Genomic DNA, 17,671 nt, shown 5'->3' with positions numbered 1-17,671 from the left:
CCTCAATGCAGAGCATTGTGATAGGTCAAACCATTGCAGGGAGACGACCTCCCTGCATGGTCAAACGCAATTCGTGCGTCCTGATGGTTCAATGCAGAGGCTCTCAAATGAGCATGTTCCCAACACTAGTTTTTTCAAAGGAGATTTCAACCCATACTATGTAAAGAAATAGACGTTGCATGGTCGTTTGGGAACAAAAACCACGATTAGGGGAGATTTTGGGCAAGATAATAATTGAAGCAAAGTTTGATCAGGGATATGTGTGTGTGTGTGTGTGTGTGTGAGGGAGAGAAACTAAGTCACTTCTCTGTTTCGATGGGAAGTGATGGTCTTGACACTTTGATGAGGTTGTCTATTAAAAATGTTTTCAAGGGCTCTTTTAATTGAATTAAGGACTATATTCCCATTAAAGGGAGCCCAAACCCAAAGAGCAATGCGGATTGAGTGAAAGCAGCAACATTAGTAGAACATAAAAATCAGTGAAAGTTTGAGGAAAATCGGACAATCGATGCAATAGGATACTCTTCCATATTGTCACAGGTATTTCACACAATTCGGTAAAATTAATGATGTCGATTTCTTCGAATGAATTAAAGAAAAAACAAATCGTAGCTTGTCCCTTTCGATAAAAAAAAAGTAAAATACAAAACTTGAAGATTTCTATTCATACACTAATACAACATGACAATGTCACCACTGTTTCGAGATATCCACATGACTGTGAGATGTCACGAACTTTTTTCCACACAGTGTACAGACTCATGATGAAATTAAAAGTGCGTTTTCTAGTTAAAAGTAGGGCTTACATTGAATTTTGTTGATTGTTACCCAACTCCAAATCCAAACCAGTATTCCAACATGCTGAAGAGAAAAGGCCTACGATATCCAAAATGCGTTATGCAGTGACGGTGATTATCTGAACTCTTCTAAATGAGTATGCGTCACGTCCGAATAGAAGACCGTAAATGCAAACTGTATGCAACTATGAATCTTGTTTTGATGAAAACATCCATGACAGCTAAGGGACCAGTATACTAGGTCTAATGTGAAATATTGTGGTACTAGCAAAAAAATAGAATGAAACCTTTGAGCGTGCGGTGTGACGTTTGTTTTAGCACTGAAGACCTTTATTTGTGTTTTTTTTTGTTCTGCTTGTCCGCTGGATAAACCCACACTCTAAAAAATGCGGGGTTAAAAATGACCCCGAACGGGGTTGAAAATGACCCCGCATATTTGGTCAACTATGCACTAACCCCGTGCGGGGTTACTTTAACCCCGCATTGCGGGGTCACCCAAAATGACCCTGCAGCGGGGTTAAAATTTAACCCCGGCGGGGTTGAAATTCAACCCCGTTGCGGGGTCATTTCTAGATGACCCCGAACGATTTCGGGGTCATTTCAAAATGACCCCGCATGATTGCGGGGTCATTTAAAAAAATAACCCCGCATGACATGCGGGGTCATTTATCCAACCTTTTATGGGCAGCCAAAAATGACGAATTATTTTCACAAATGTCAAATTTTCACATCAAATTTGATAAACAAATTAACATGAATCTTTTTTTTTTTTTACCCAGAGCAAAATGTAGATACAAAGTGGGCCTACATATCAACATGATACGGCATTCCATGATCATTAAAAAGAAAGAAAAGAAAACGAAAGCGTACATTTAGAGTCTAGCAAGCAGTCTTGAGGAATCACCGATCACTGGCGTAATTTGTATGCTTTGTATTGATCAATACCAAAATATCAGAATCAGCTCTGCAATGATTCCCTTCTGCATAAGCAGATTTTGGAGAAAGTGGGCGTGTGCCAAAAGATATTATGATTATAGATATGACTTGTAATCGTCGATAATGATTATGAATTGATAAGTGCATCAGTTTTCCTGGGATTACAAAAACGATTTTAACTTAGTATAATATGTAAAAATAATTTCAGTTTTATACAACTAACACAAAAGCACACAAATCACTGCAAAGTACTAGTATTCGTTTCTTTCCCAATTTATTTAGCACTACAATTCTATCAGAAGAAATTTAACACTTGATCGTGATCATTTTTTTTTTAATTCTGTGTTACAAGCATGCGTTTGTTTACAGTTGGATTTAAAAGATAAAGCTAACCAATTTACAATTGGACAAAAATCAAAACAAACCGTTCAATAATAGGGTTCTATAGAACCCGGGGCCAGAGTTGTCTATTTCTATAGCGAGAGACCGCGATGTGAGATAAAACTAGAGAGTTAGTCTGAAAGTCTGCTAATCCTTAGACTTTGATTCCAGAATGATAGAGCCAGGACGTCAAATAACTGAAACTCACTTCCGTGGTTTTTAGGAAAGTTAAGCTGCGTCTGCGATAGGTTTAAAAAAGTACATAGATAAGAAGATGATCCGTTCGATATAGCCTACATTTACAGAAATTTCAAATATTCCATATTCCAAGCTGTTCGCGTTGATCAGAAGGATGGTGGCCTGGAAAGGTGCCACGATGTCAGTGAATTCGTTCCAGCTAAGCTCAGTGAAGAGGTCGATCGGCTGCTAGACTAGATTTGCATGTTCAGGATCCCCCTGGGCCTACCTGTTCACGACGACGATGATGACAAGATGTGTCCAGCCCTGCTTCGACGATGACCTAATTTAGATTTCAGGCGCAAAGACGAACATCTCAGCAAAGTTCGATCTCGCGACGAAGAAACACCTATAAGAGCACGATAATTAAAATGCACCTTCTGTTGCAACAAATCTAGAAGTAGAACTCGCTTTACTTTAGTTGAAGCTGACGATGTCGATAAACAGTACTGTAACCGTGCTGGAAGTGGAACACCGGCGACGGCTCCAACCATTTGTAGCTTCCGTTTCTGTACCCTTTCGTCTGAAATGAGAAGAGTGTATGGTTTACGTAGGTGTAGGATTCAAAATCAGAATAGGAGCCCAATAGTTCCGTAAAACCAAAAGTTGAGTTATATGCACGTTGTAAATAGATCTGTGTCATGATTTTCTAGATCTTGAAAGATCTACGAGTAGAAAATGTTAGAACTCTCATTTTTTTAAAGCACCCATTCACGCATTCCAGCACTGGAAATGCGCATTGACAGCGCAATGCGACTCGATGTAGACCCTATCTGGTTGACGGAGGGAATTTTTGCTACGTTGTATATTAGGCCCACCTGAGTTATAGAGTTTCTAATTTTTTTAAGGCCTAACGTTAGATATATTCTACATCTGAACTTTTGCAGTCTTGGTCTGGCCTGGCTGGGACAAACAACAACAACAACAACAACAACAACAACAACAAACAAACAAACAAACAAACAAACAAACAAAATCAAGAAAGCACCAAAGTCTGCTTTTAATATTTGCCGGGGTATGTTCAATCATCCGTAGGCTAGATCTAGTGAAACAATGAAATAAAATTCTAAGAGGACAAAATAACAATAAACCACCGAACTTTCACACGAGTTATGTTTATTAACTTTAAAGTTTGAAATCTGCATTCCGTTCTTTCTAACGTTATGGTGGGCTAGATCTCGAAACTGTTTATCTGACTACCGTTAGCTTAGTATAGGCCTAACGTTTCATTTACTCGTTAGACAGCTTGCCTTGAGTGTATAGGTCTAACGTTAGGACTCCAAATCAGAATAGGAGCCCATTTAGTTCCGTAAAACCAAAGTTGAGTTATCTGCACGTTGTAAATAGATCTGTGTCATGATTTTCCAGATCTAAAAAGATCTAATGTTAGAACTCTATTTTTTGTAAAGCACCTATTTTCATTCACGCATTCCAGCACTGGAACTAACGTTAGAATTAGAAATGCGCAATACAGCGCAATGCGAATATAGAGGGAATTTTTGCTACGTTGCGTAGAAACCCGTATAGCCACAGGCCTACCTTACAGTTAGTTAGAGAGTTTCTAGAATTTCTTTTCTTCGTGGGCCTAATTATCTAGGGCGTAGGCCCTAACGTTACATATATTCCACATCTGAACTTTTGCAGTGTTGGTCTGCCTGGCTAACAATTGTTAGCCGTTAGGCCAAAAAGAATTGCTAGGGGTCTACAAACAAAATCAAGAAAGCGCCAATGTCTGCTTATTTGCCGGGGCATAGATCTTCCAAGTCGTTTATGTAGGCCGGCTACATTGAACAAAGGTCATGTAGGCTTTAATATTAGTACTAACTGCTAGTATCTCAAACTCAGGTTCTCTAACAAGTATAGAGTCAGTCACATTACGGGGGTAGAACCCCCATGATACTATTCGGTCATTTAAGGTTTTCTGCAATATTTTATAAACATACATCATATCTACAGCAACGTATGTGAAATATATCAAATTTCTTAATCTCAATTTTCATTTTTTAAATATCTCGCAGAATTTCACAAAATCCCATAAGATATCACCTTGAAAATCCCCCAGAATACGGTCACCGCGATCAGAATTCGGTCACGCGATATGCTGTAGAAACGTGTTATATAGCTATAGGCCCTACCATTACGGTTTCATAGCCTAAAAACCCTAACACCAACGCTGCAAAATTGATAATATAGACAAGGGGTCTAGGTATTATGTACGCCAGTTAATGTGAATGAACAACATAGAAAGAGATATAAGAGGAAAATAGTACCGATAATTACTTTTCTAAAAACATAATATTCATTAAAAAACTAAAAGATTCACTCCAGATCCAGGCTTACCTTTCGCTTTGCTCTTCTTATCACACGATCCTCATCCCCAAACCGTGCCCCACGTACCACCCACTCGGCCGGCCAATACAGTACATCAACTGCGCGAGGCGCGTCGCGTCGCGTCGCGGCCCCTCATCTTTCCGTGCAGCACACATACATTATGTATCACTGCGCGCTGCATATAGAATTCCATGACTGACGCGAAATTAAATAGACCCAAGAAAAATCATAATTTTGACATATTGCTTCTCTGAATTACTGAATGAAACAACCGCTTTATTTTATACTTTTTATCATCTTGTTACTTCCTAACTGCAATTAGATTCGCAAGCATTGTGACCCTGTTTATCAATATCCGAATATTCGAACAGAGATTTTGCGGGGTCGAAATAACCCCGTTTTTTCTGGTCACTAGTGAATCGATCGAAAATTTATCAGACGAAACAACCCCGAACGGGGTCAAATTATTTTGACCCCGCAAAATCCAACCCCGCAATTTTTAGAGTGCAGAAGCGGAATGAGAAACATGCCCTGAAGATCTTTTTCTTTCTCTATTTTTTATTCATTTTTTTTTTTGCCTGTCAGCTGAAGAAACCCGGAAGTGCCCCCCCCCCCACACACACACACACACACACACGACTTTTGGAAACGTGGCGCCGGCCATGATCTCAGAAGCGATACTACATCTACCGTGTCATTGCCTATGGGCTTTCCCTAGAAGATGAATCAAGTTTCTTTTACATTAATCTGGAGAGATAATATAGCCCTGTACAGCTGACTTTTAACAAGTTTGCGAGATTAACATTTTGCCAATTTTCTATTTAGGCCTACACTTGGCTACAGTAAGATAGGTCTTGAGTTGCAACGTCCGATTTCTTGTTTGGTATTATAGTATATAGGGACCTAGACCACGTAGCAGAGACACCAAATCTTCACTCTGGTAACCGAGATGAACCGAAAGTGAAAACCGGTAAGCATGCATGGCGAGACAGAGAGGGGTAGATTACTTGATTGTCAATGACTTAGAAAAAAAAAGAAAAAGAAAAGAAAAAGCAACCGAGAAGGTAGAAACGAAGGTTTGGTATGAAAAAAAAAGATCCACATGAGCTCAGTATAAGTTTAAAAAGTATAAGACGGCTAGCTCAATCAAGAACTGAAAGGGGTCAACTGCTGACTCAATTCTGACCTGTATGGGGTTAGGCTCCATTATCAAAACAATTCAGCGTTTTTTAATCATCTGCAGTATAGGAGATAGTATACTACAATATAATAGCGACGAACTTGTAAGAATCCACATCCCAATGCTTTTATTTGATCGGTTAATAGCGAATCTGATTTATTTTGACTATTTTTCCTTGACTTCTTCCAAAGTGAGGTTTGCCAGTGCTTCGCCCAATTCTCAACATAGGGCCCACGTGTGATTCATGACTTTTTCAATCGCTTTCATGGCTTCCGTAATCCGTCAAAGTTGGCGGGGCTGTGACACCACCTGTTAGATACAGACGGTAAAGAAAGGGCCTAAAGTACCACGGTTTGCAGACTGCTTCCAGCTTAGGTCACTGCAGAGGCCCCTGTTATTCTTCCGAGTGTTTAGGCGACGCTTTCAAATTCTGTTCATGTGCATTGCTCCGTGAAAAAAGAAAAGAAGAAATAAACCTACTCAATTGTAACAATTTCGGGATCGTCTTTGGCCGCTTGTCACTGAGGGCGAACGCGAGAGTTTGGGCGCTTTCACACGCAGGTAGTAGTGTGCTACCGATGCGGAATGCTGCCAAGTCACATTGCCACGCATGTCCCGTGACGGTTGCCCCCGATAAAAACACAAACGCGGAACTGAATGATTCTAAACACGCACGGGATACGGACCTTGAGGATCGTTCGTGTGCTGCTACTACGAGTATACAGCCGATGAGATTGTATTGAGTTCATTGCACGTTACGGTGAACGCTGAATACTGAAACGGGTGACATATCTCTGAAAGGGGATCGTTTCGCTTCTGTTTTGGGACTGAGTGTTTCCTATCAACATGAATCCTCCATGTGCAAAGTGTTCAAAGACCGTTTACCCGACGGAAAAGCTAAATTGCCTGGACAAGGTAGGTGTCGATTTCTCGTTCACAGGATGTCGCCGCTTAGTTAGCGCACGTTGTTCGTAAGCAATGCCTTCTACGCTCGCACGACAGTACTGTGTTATATGCGGATGGGCGTGTTCCTTTCGTCTGCAATCACTCCGGATATGCGATTTCAAGAGTGACTTTGAAGTATAAATTCACCGCTGTTCGAAAGCATGACCACTACTGTGCCTCGTATTGCCACATTTTACTGAGTCAATGTTAATATTGCAATGAAAATGCCCGTGTTGAAGACAAAAATGATTTCATCAACCACCTGTTGATATTTAGAGCGAGCGCTCGCTTCGTGTAGCGTAAAGATCGGTCCGACACCGCAGTGTGAGTGCTGTCATATTGGCCATTACTGCGGTGAAGTGTGTGTGATAAAATGTGCCCCAATAATATCACTCTCAAAGATTGACTGTAAATGCTAAGTATCATTTAAATTTGTTTGTTGGCAGAAGAAGGATTGGATTTGTACTAAACTGAATGCAGAAAAAGGTCTGTCATTGATTACTTCATAGCGATGCACCATATATCAAGCGTGCTCTGCCATCTGCTAGCGCTAGCTAGCTACTTTATTTGAACAAGGAAGCCACTGTTAAAGACAAGGCGTGAGATAATGACGTAGCGTTAGTCATCTTAATGTGACTTAAGACAAAAAAAAATCGTAGCGATAGCGGGTTAGAACGGAAGCTTTGAGGTGCACTTTATAACGGGCATGCGATCTCCAGATTAAACAGCGGAGCTGAATGGTAATCCTCCATGCTCCAATAATGCGAATACAGTGTAGGCCTACACGATCGTATTGCTATCGCAACCTCGACCAACTTGTTGACAATGCAATGGCAGTCGCTAATGTCATAAGGCCATATAAGGATCATGTTACTTAGTAATCACCTTTTATGTATACGTAGGAGCGTCCACGTTAAACGCTAAATAGGCACGTCCGTTGAAAATAGCCTGAAACGTGAACTGCCTGAAATACTAGTATTCATGTCAGAACAAGTGAGGAAGTGTTCATTGTTTTACCTTTATATATCAACATGACGTCCAGTGTTCAAGAAGGGGTTTAACAGTTCGTAGTGTGTTTCAGTGTGCGTGTTTTTAAAACATACGTCAGGGTGGATGTTGTCAACATCATCTCAGTGTTGTACACATCATTAAACCTTTACTAATAATACTAGTAACAGAACATAGTGTACAGCAGAAAAAAAAAACAACACACACACACACACACCATGTGCGAACAACGATAGGCCTACATGCAAACATTAATGTCATTTTTGCCACATAAATATACATGTAGATGATGTGAAAATTTATTAAATACAATCCGAGATGTCCATCAGATATTTAAAATCCAACACGAAGTCATTATTAGTCAAAGCTGCCGTGATATAGGCCTACTTTCTTCTTTGCCATTACATTGTCAAGCCCCGTATGAAATGGCAACATACAATGTACAACGCCAATATCTAGAAATTCACAATTATCTCTGTAAAGCTCATTGTAGTCAATAAATTATCGTTTTCGAAGATTCACAAAAAAAGCTTTATAACGTCTTTATGTATCTTCAATCGACGTGACATAATCAATAGGCCTGATTGAGAAATCAAAATTTACCCCAATTCCAGGCATTAATGGTTACAATAATGCCGATGCAGATAGCAAATATGGTAGTCATTAGTACCGGGTATTTCGAATGTTTAATAATCAATCATCAGTAATTAAACGTAAACCATAGTCCTTACTACATCGAGTATCTTGATGAAACACCACGATATATCTCTGCCAAATTCTCTGCTATGGTATACAAAAGGGGCAATAAAAATGCACATCTTAAATCCTCATGTGCGTAATTCCGTAAAGCAATCACGGCTTACTACACGTATACACTATAATGTTGCGCAAAATATACCCCTTTATGTATATTGTGGAATGCCGATATATCGATGCCTTCATAAAAAAGGAAGTACACCAACAAAAGACTCATAGTATGCAGGGCTAAATTTGTCCATAAACACAACAGCCCTTGGACTTTGGCATTTGTATTGGTATTTGCACGTCGTCAGTTATCCCGCAGACAGCCGAATGACCTAATTTCTCAGCAAAGTATACTGTACTATCGCAGTACGTATTTTGATTTGATGATCGCGAAATGGCAGTTGACAACATGTAAACACCACAGGGTCTAAAGGTTCTATATACCTCGTAGTAAGCAGTTATGGTCGAAGGACAGCAGTTGCTCATGCTGTTTACACGTTCAAACAACTTTCATGTTCTGATCACCTATTTAATCATTACCATACCAGTGAGTGGCACTCTAAAAATTTTCATTCGCCGTATCACTCATAAAATGTGATTAGTGGGTAGCAGTATATCGGCCCCACTTCCACTCCTATTTTCTTCTCCTTCCGTTAACGAATATTTATGAGATATCAAGCACCATTTCTTTACATTTTGGCACGATCATACGCGTATGAGGAAACAAATTGCAGCCCTGGATCTAACAACTGCCAGTATACTTTTCAAGAGTTTTGCAAACAAGTACAGTGCACTCCCGTTATAACGAAATGCTCGGGACCGGCAGTTTTCTTTCGTTATAACGAAATTTCGTTATAACCGAACAAATACAATATATAACTAAAAACAAGGAAACCACGCATATATCATATTCTATTTGTTGAATACTCATCTTACACTGTGCAGATATGAGAAACGGAATGGTACACTGTACCTTTTAAATTTCGTTTGGATATTACATTAAAGAGAGCATAAAATTGACGGAAACTGTGCGTGACACACGGAGCGAACACACCGTGATGTGAAGCGTTCGCCCATGCTTGTTCCGCTTCGTTATAACAGAGCACATTTCTTTTGTTTTTATTTGTCTGTGGGGCTCGGAAAAGACTTCGTTATAACGAAAATTTCGCTATAACCGTGTTCGTTATAAGCAAATTTTGTACCATCGACATTAATGGGGATAATTTTGGGACCAGAAGTTTTACTTCGTTATAACGAAATTTCGTTATAACCGTGTTCGTTGTAACGGGAGTGCACTGTAATGATGTTATTTAGTGACGCGTACATGTTCATGATGGAGGACATTCATAATAGCATTCACATCAGAGTGTTGAAACCCGTAAAAAGTAAAAACCGGAAGAGTCGTAAAAACATCCAGGGAAAGATGATGAAGGCATTCCGTTTCCCTTTTGTCTCAACAAACATAGAATAAATTGTATTTCAAGTGCATTTTAATTTCTACTGTATGAAAAGGAACATTTTCGCGGGCCATGATTACTTTGTCAGACACAATGTAAACGTGAATGATTTGCATTAATGTTTTTGTTTTTGTTGTTGTGCTGCTATCAAAATATTGAAGATACCGAACTTTATACTTTCATGACTTGTTCTATTAAAAGTCAAATTAATTGATATGCATTAGATATATATAAAAGATCGGAGAAATAAACCTTACTGAATAAAAAGGCGTCGTCGTCTATCCGATATAGTGAAAAGAAAGTTGTGACGGTAGCATTTCCAACTTCGTTGATTTAAGTTTCAAAGTCGTATCCTAATACTTTTGTTAGACGAAATAGAACACTTCGTAATGAACCAGAGAGAGAGAGAGAGAGAGAGAAAAGAATGTTTTCAATACACCAGAAGGGCCTAATATAGGCCTATGATGTCGTGTTTTTTGTTTTTGTTTTTATATGTACATGTATAATTGCCAGAAGCTCTTAGCCATTACGTAATCAAATCCAGACATGACCTGGCTGAAAAGAACGACGTTTGAAGTGTGTTCGGATAGTGATGGGTATATTAGCTGCGGTGGAAAATTGAAACAACGTATATATATGACACGCAAATATTATTAATATGATGGCCTTTAGGATCGACATCTCAACAATGCACGTCTATAATACGGAGTTTGCGTATTATCATAACATAAGAAGCGGCTGACGAATCATTTCGGGAACATCTCGACCTTCAGTGCAGGAACGCTGCGCTATCACGTCATATTGAGCTGTTATTTCACGCTAAAATAGGCCTATTATCAGCACATTTTTCCTCCCCGTGTAAATTTTGGGCTTGTGTTTGAGCTCATTAACAATCTATTGCCGTCCCCATACATTATTGAAGTGTTACACATGACATTATGCTACACGTTACAATGGTTACCTCATCCAATATAAACATACATTGCATGTACTAGTATGTATACATGTACCATCAATAACAGCTCACAGGATATGAATGTTTAACAGCCAGGAAACTGGGTTGTTGGAGGTTGTGTGTGTACGTGTGTGTGTATATGCATGTATGTATGTGTGTGCGGGGGAGGATGCTATCAAAAGTATAGTATCCTTCTGTATATGGCAGACAAACTTCCACGACTTGTCAAATCGTTTTGTTAACTCTTGATATCAGTGAAAGTGAAATAGAACGTCATCTTAGAATATATACCATGTAAACTAGATATTTTGTCTGACTAGGTCGATGTTATCTGGTGCGAATGTCACGGGGCCAACACAACCCTGTGCCAAGACAAAGATTATTGCGGACTAAAAGACGTATACGTATAGCAACATGATATAAGGAGGTTTATCACGCAGGTTTCATATCAATGATACCAGATAGTATTGTTCATTCGTCTGCATCGCCCGTCTCATTTTCACATTGCTCGGAGATTTGACTGTCTTCAGAGTTTGGACAATGTTAACATTTGAAAAGGTTATCTAAAGAGAAATTAGTTAAGCGTGACGCAAGATTTGTTTTCTTTAAACAAAAAGGAAATCGGGCGAGAAGACATGTTATTTAAGAAAGTTGTGTCATTTTAATTACCAGAACTATAGTGTCCCTATACCATGGCGTTGCTTACGTCGAAATCCTCATTTCATTTTTAAACAAAAGTTTCAAAGAAGATTATTTTAAGAGCATTGAAACAACTTCTTGTCGTCAAGAATTTGCTTGAATGTTGTCATCAAGAATGTGCTTGAATGTTGAAACTCAAGCAGCATGAACTATTAATTCTTTAGAGTATTAAACACATCGAAATTCATCTCACCTAGCGACTTCACACTTACGTGGCCGACGAGTGAATTATTTGGCGGTGTTCATACTGTTACACCGTATGTATATGATCCTTGACATTCAAAAATGGCTACATTATATAAGTTTTTGAGTATTTGTCTCATTTCATTAATTTTCATTGTTTCATGCATATTTCACGCATTTTCTTATTTCATTTTATTCCACATACACACTCTTTTTTTTCTCTCCCCATCCCGAAGAAAAAAAAAAGTAACAAAACCATGGGGTGTGAGACACCTTAGATTCATAAGCCCATGTGATGGCCTTGCAGTTATTCATCGTATCGAGTAAACCTGGATTATGGCATCATTTCCCCACAAGCAAAATGATTAATTTTCAAACCGTTCGTGAGATACATAATCATTATGAATGTTATACACGACAGCACAAAATACGCGAAAAAACAAAACAAAAACAAAAACAAAATTAAACCGAACAAAACGAACAAAACAAAACGACCTAACGAGAAAACTTCATTCACTAGATGATAGAGATGATATTGATTTTGCGTGGTTTATTTTGAGCAAGGCACGTCTCGCGCTGTGCTGGAGAATATCAATCACATCTCTTATTCCATCCCTGTCCATCCCATTTCGTAAACACCCATTCACCCCCCCCCCCCCCCCACACACACACACAACGGGAAAGTCCCTATTTATCTCTGGCTGACGATTATTAGGTAACTGTCCTTCCGCATGGCGCAAGTTCGGTTATTTTCATGTATTCAATATCGGCCAGTCGTTAACGCCTTCCCATATATACTAGTAATCATAATGATTATGATTTTGCTGATGTTAGCAATGGTAACACTGCCACCACCACATCATCATAAATCCTGTCGGTATAAGATCGACTGTTCCGTAGATCATGCAGCCCTCACGATTTCCGACGATATAGTTAAAGGTACATAATATATTAAAAGAAAGACAAGCAAGCAAACAAGCAACTATTTTTACTTAAGAAAAAACACAACATAATGATTTGGAAGGCGCTTACGACATGTTTGTTTTGTTTGTTTGTTTGTTTTTGCATGCGTGTGTGTTATGTGACAGTCGATATGAATATTGTGTACGTGTTTGCCTCGCGCGATTGCGTGTTTGCGTGTTCGTGTTCTAGTATAAATTCAGAGGTAGAACCTCTTTGGATAAACCCCTTTGACTTGACTTAAGTGAAAATATCGTTTCTTATAAGCGATCATATCTATATAGTAAGGGCATATCGACTTTATGGCGAAGGTGTTGAAATACACCTCTTAATAGGTCTTTTATTGAAGGCTCGTGGTAAAATAAAAATAACGCGAATTTGGCAATGGTTATAAGCAGCTTTGGAAGGGATCTAGCATGTAAAATACTCTCTGAAATAATCATGAGGTCACGTGCGTTGATATTCTATCACCATGTTCTGATTGGTTAGAGGTGTTAATAACAACGTAAAATGCGCCATGTCTGTGTAATATGCTTAGGTTTAAAAACCAAAGAATAAACTGTGCATGTGTCCGAAAAAAACTTTTTTTCCGACAAAACTTCGACGTTAAACCACTTTTTCACCTATACTTACAGTGTTGTGTGCTTGGATCTTTCTCAAATTACATTAAAATCCAGATTTATCAGTGACCACAGATCAAAAGAAAGAAAGTATATAGTCGAGATATTCACTTGGTTGTATGATGATGATGAACTGCATGCGGTGTTAATTATCGTGGTAAAAATAAATATCCAGTACAAGTAGAATTGGGCAGTCTGCGAATTGTCAATTCTTATTCCATCATTAGTATGTCGTCGAAATCAAAGTGAAGAAAGTAAAAAGAAAGAGTATAACGGATAGAAAGGAAAAATGTCACAAACCAACGAAACCCGTACTGATGTCGTATAAAGCGGTTTCGATAAGTTGTGTGTATTGTGATTAAGCATAAAGGTATGAATAATTGGTGTATTGCCAGAGCCGGAAATCATGCAGTATATATAGCTATGGGGGAAAAAAGATATAAAAATGAATCAAACTGTATAAGCTTGTATATTATCATCCGTTAAAGCAAACATGCCTGTTTCAGGGTACGTTATCATCAGATCTGGAAAAAAGAAATAATGTTTTACTTTGCCAATATCTATAACGTCATTTTCTCTCTGAATTATTCTATCAACCTATAGGCTGTCTACACTCCTTCAGAATAAGCCATCGATACAAAGACAATTTTCCGTGACTGTTAATTAATGTTCACAAAGAGAGAGATTTAAAAAAAAAAGAAGCATAGTGTATAATGCTTGAAACGCACCCGAAAGTTAAAACAAACCACAAAAAAAAGAAAGAAAATAGGCTATCCATCTCGAAAATCTAACGGCATAATACTTTTGAGGGCTAAAGAGCCATGAACGATGAAAATCAAACTTTTTCTGTATGTAATATTTTGCAAACTTGTTCATCCCGTGTTTCAAGGGGTTACAACATAAGATTGATTTTACCCCGTTCCTCCGAGAGATGAGGTAACCCTTGTGGAGTTGTTTTCTGTTTCCCTTTTCCCGCGATAAATGGGTACTCTCTAAAAAAAATCGAGTGAAAATATTCACTCTTGAAAGAGTGAATACAAAAAAGAGTGAATTTAGAGTGAAAATGGAGTGAATTTTGAGTGAAAATGTTCATTTTCACTCATTTTGGAGTGACCTCAGGGATCACTAGAAGATTTTAGAGTGATCCCTGACGTTACTCTAAAACGAGTGAAAATTAACATTTTCACTCAAAATTCACTCCATTTTCACTCGAAATTCACTCTTTTTTGTATTCACTCTTTTAAGAGTGAATATTTTCACTTGATTTTTTTTAGAGAGTATAGGCCATTTTTATGAAATGTGTGAAGTAAAAGCAAACAAAATGATCGATAATGGGAACTTTGCGTCGGGCGAAGAGGAGATGTTGGTGAGCGTTGTGATCGCAGTCGGAGATGAAAATATCAATACGCCGTATGTCTGTCGGGTCAGCTTGTCCGTAAACCCCCTGCAAATTTGAGGGTGGGTTCCCCCGGTGCATAAGCAGGGGGTTTTCGCCCTCTGAGAGGACTTCCGTTTTTGGTGCGCTGTTGAACGGATTTGTGTGCCGTGTGCGTGCCTCTGCATGGCCGTCGACGCTACTTTTGCGCGTTCGCGCTGGATTTGACTTCTTCCATGCCAGGTACCTCGCTGACGTGACGGCTACGGGGGGACGCTGGAGCAACGAATGTCTACCAGTATTACCTTGTGGTAACTAGCACGGCTAGGTTTGTGCGTAGCTCGGATAGTGAATTGGCGGCCGCTTGTAAATTTAGCATCTGCCTCGCGAGAGAGGCACGCTACTGATAACTGATGCGATTTGCCTGCCTCCGATCTGGCGATAGCTCGTAATCGTGTGCACAATCGGTGCTGTTCATCTCTACGGTCTGCCTCTATTTCTGGAAAATTACTAGGATCACATTCTGAATTCGTGAGAAGCAGCCTACATTAATTTGACGGATAAGCGCTTGGCCGCCAAGATGAATAAAAGATGTCCGAGATGCCAGAAGACCGTGTACCCTGTGGAGGAGCTGAAATGCTTGGACAAGGTAAGAGGAGAGAAGGTTGATTTGGGGCGTACTTGGCGGGGAGTATACACCTCACAGAAGTGGGCGGGCGGTTGGTGGTATGAATTCTGTTGATTGAACCGTGTGATGAAGCATGGTTGTAAGCGGGCTAATCCAATGGAGCTATTGTCATTGGTCGCCTATCCATTGTATTTAGATAAACATATAAAGTACAACTCCTTTACGAGCTGGCTTTAGAGAGTACCATTTATAATTATTTCTAGGGTCTAGTAAACTGTGATTGAATAGACCCATTGATTTGTATCTCCCCCTCCCAAAAGAAAAGAAAAGAGGAACACCCCACACAGCTTGAATGGGCTGCCAGCCATATCTTCTCAGATAGAAAACGAACAAAACAAACAAAAGCTGTAAAGAAAGATAGAGAAAGAGAGAGAGAGAGAGAGAGAGAGATGGGAGGGAGCTTGCTAAAAGCTTTCCCAATATAAATATTCGAAAGTCATATTTTGCAATGCATATTATAATGCAAATTATGAAGGTTTTCTTAGCAAAGTATTGTATACTGCTGCATAATCCGATTGTTTGTAAACTGATATACTTTAAAAAAATCTGCTAATTGTCTTGAATGTGGGAAGTTGCAAATCTTTTTTCTTTAATTGAAAAGGGATAGCATTTAATTTTTAATTTCTCAGTTGTAAATAAAGCCAAATTAAGTGAAGTCTCATTTGGCAAGAATTATGCTTTTGAAATGCATATTGTTTGTCTACAGTGTAATTGGGTATACATTTTGTGATAGTATATACATAGAAGTAGAACCTGGTAGGTAGTGCTTATGTTGTTTACCTCATTCTATTCCAGTTATGACTGCAAGATTGGTGACTGTCATGTAAAACATTGTGAAAACAGCCACATGATATCCAATCTCAGAGATTCCAAGGCAATTAAAGATTTTGTTGTATCAACTTTATAGATCATGCTTTAGTAATAGTATGCTGTAGGTTAAGTTGGAATACATAAATGTATGATTTAATGTCACTTAAGTTTGTTCTGGTTCTAGCGTCATCCAAAAACAAGTGAGCAGTGTATGAATAGGTAACAGAAACAGTAACAGTATGAAATGTGACGTAAAAGAGAGATGTACAGTTGTATGTACTATCTTATGTTTACAGTGATGTGAAAATCTTCGTGATTCCTTTGTGAAGCAGATTTGAAGGATATTTTTGAAGCCCTTTTTTTTTAAAATTATACCACTGATTCACCAGTCAAATTGTTAAGTACTGCAGGTGTAATCAAGTATTTGTCAGGTCTACTGTCTGCACTCCAATATATACCATGATCAGTTCGTAGCTATTCACCAGTGATAACCTTCATCACTCTCATCATCATTATCTTCTTCTTCTTTTTTAAAATGATCATTATCATTTTTGTTTGTAGAGCTGGCATAAGGGCTGCTTTACCTGCGAAGCATGTGGCATGACACTGAACATGAAGAACTACAAGGGGTACAACAAGCTGCCCTACTGCCATGCGTAAGTATTGCGTTCGTTTCATGGTAAATGCCATGGACTCAAACCTTTACTGTAAAAGTGGATATTTTGGCACGACTAATTTTTCGCGTTCAGCTGGGTTAGAAGAGTTTCGCATGTTTTTAAATTTGCGGAACGAAGACATCAATTACTGGAACATATGGCAAGCAAAAATATTTTTGTGTCTTTATTTTTGCGCTAATAAGCGCGAAAATTTCAACGCCGCATAAATTTCCACTCTTACAGTAATACACGGTACCTTTACAGTTCCTTGTAATGTAATCAATGTATTCCTTGTAGTACCCAATATGACATCATCTAAGTGTTGGCCTGATTTGTCAATCTTCTGCAAATACATGAATACAATGATAATATACATCAAGGACGGAACTTGCTTAGATCTTTGAAGAAAAGAGTCAAAGGATACTTGATTGCCAGGATTGATTCTTACAACAAATAAAACACTCCATTTTCCTCCAGAAAGATTTTACATGGCATAGAAAGTTGAGAATGTCCTCCCCCCCCCCCCACCAATCTTGCATTGAAACATGTGGTGTTTGTACATTAATTGTAACAGGGAATTGATCATACACTGTAGCTGAATTACAACAAGGTCATGGATTTGTGTCAGTGTCCTTAGGAAACAGACAATCTTTCATTATTAGACATCAAATTGTTGTTGATTTTTTAATCATAATGCAAAGGTCACCCA

The 17,671-nt window shown here is 38.8% G+C and overlaps 1 protein-coding gene across 5 annotated transcripts in view; it reads left to right on the top strand.

The window, feature by feature from the left end:
• Positions 1-6,329: 6,329 nt before the first annotated feature.
• The window catches only part of LOC139709558 (LIM and SH3 domain protein 1-like), a 62,229-nt gene continuing 50,887 nt past the window's right edge, over positions 6,330-17,671 (top strand). For 3 of the 5 annotated variants that reach the window (XM_071621516.1, XM_071621515.1, XM_071621514.1), the window contains exons 1-2: positions 14,748-15,457; positions 16,868-16,962. In XM_071621516.1, coding sequence (XP_071477617.1) covers positions 15,389-15,457; positions 16,868-16,962 — 164 coding nt within the window. In that variant the 5' untranslated portion in view covers positions 14,748-15,388. Of the gene's footprint in view, positions 6,778-14,747; positions 15,458-16,867; positions 16,963-17,671 lie in introns of those variants that run through there. The other 2 variants (XM_071621519.1, XM_071621518.1) reach the window with 2 other exon arrangements.

This window comes from Diadema antillarum, unplaced genomic scaffold (genome assembly GCF_040938485.1).
Source record: "Diadema antillarum isolate AM-2024a unplaced genomic scaffold, OU_Dant_1.0 seq00001450_RagTag, whole genome shotgun sequence".
In the NCBI taxonomy this organism is placed as follows: domain Eukaryota; kingdom Metazoa; phylum Echinodermata; class Echinoidea; order Diadematoida; family Diadematidae; genus Diadema; species Diadema antillarum.
This window is presented reverse-complemented; position numbering and strand designations above follow the sequence as displayed.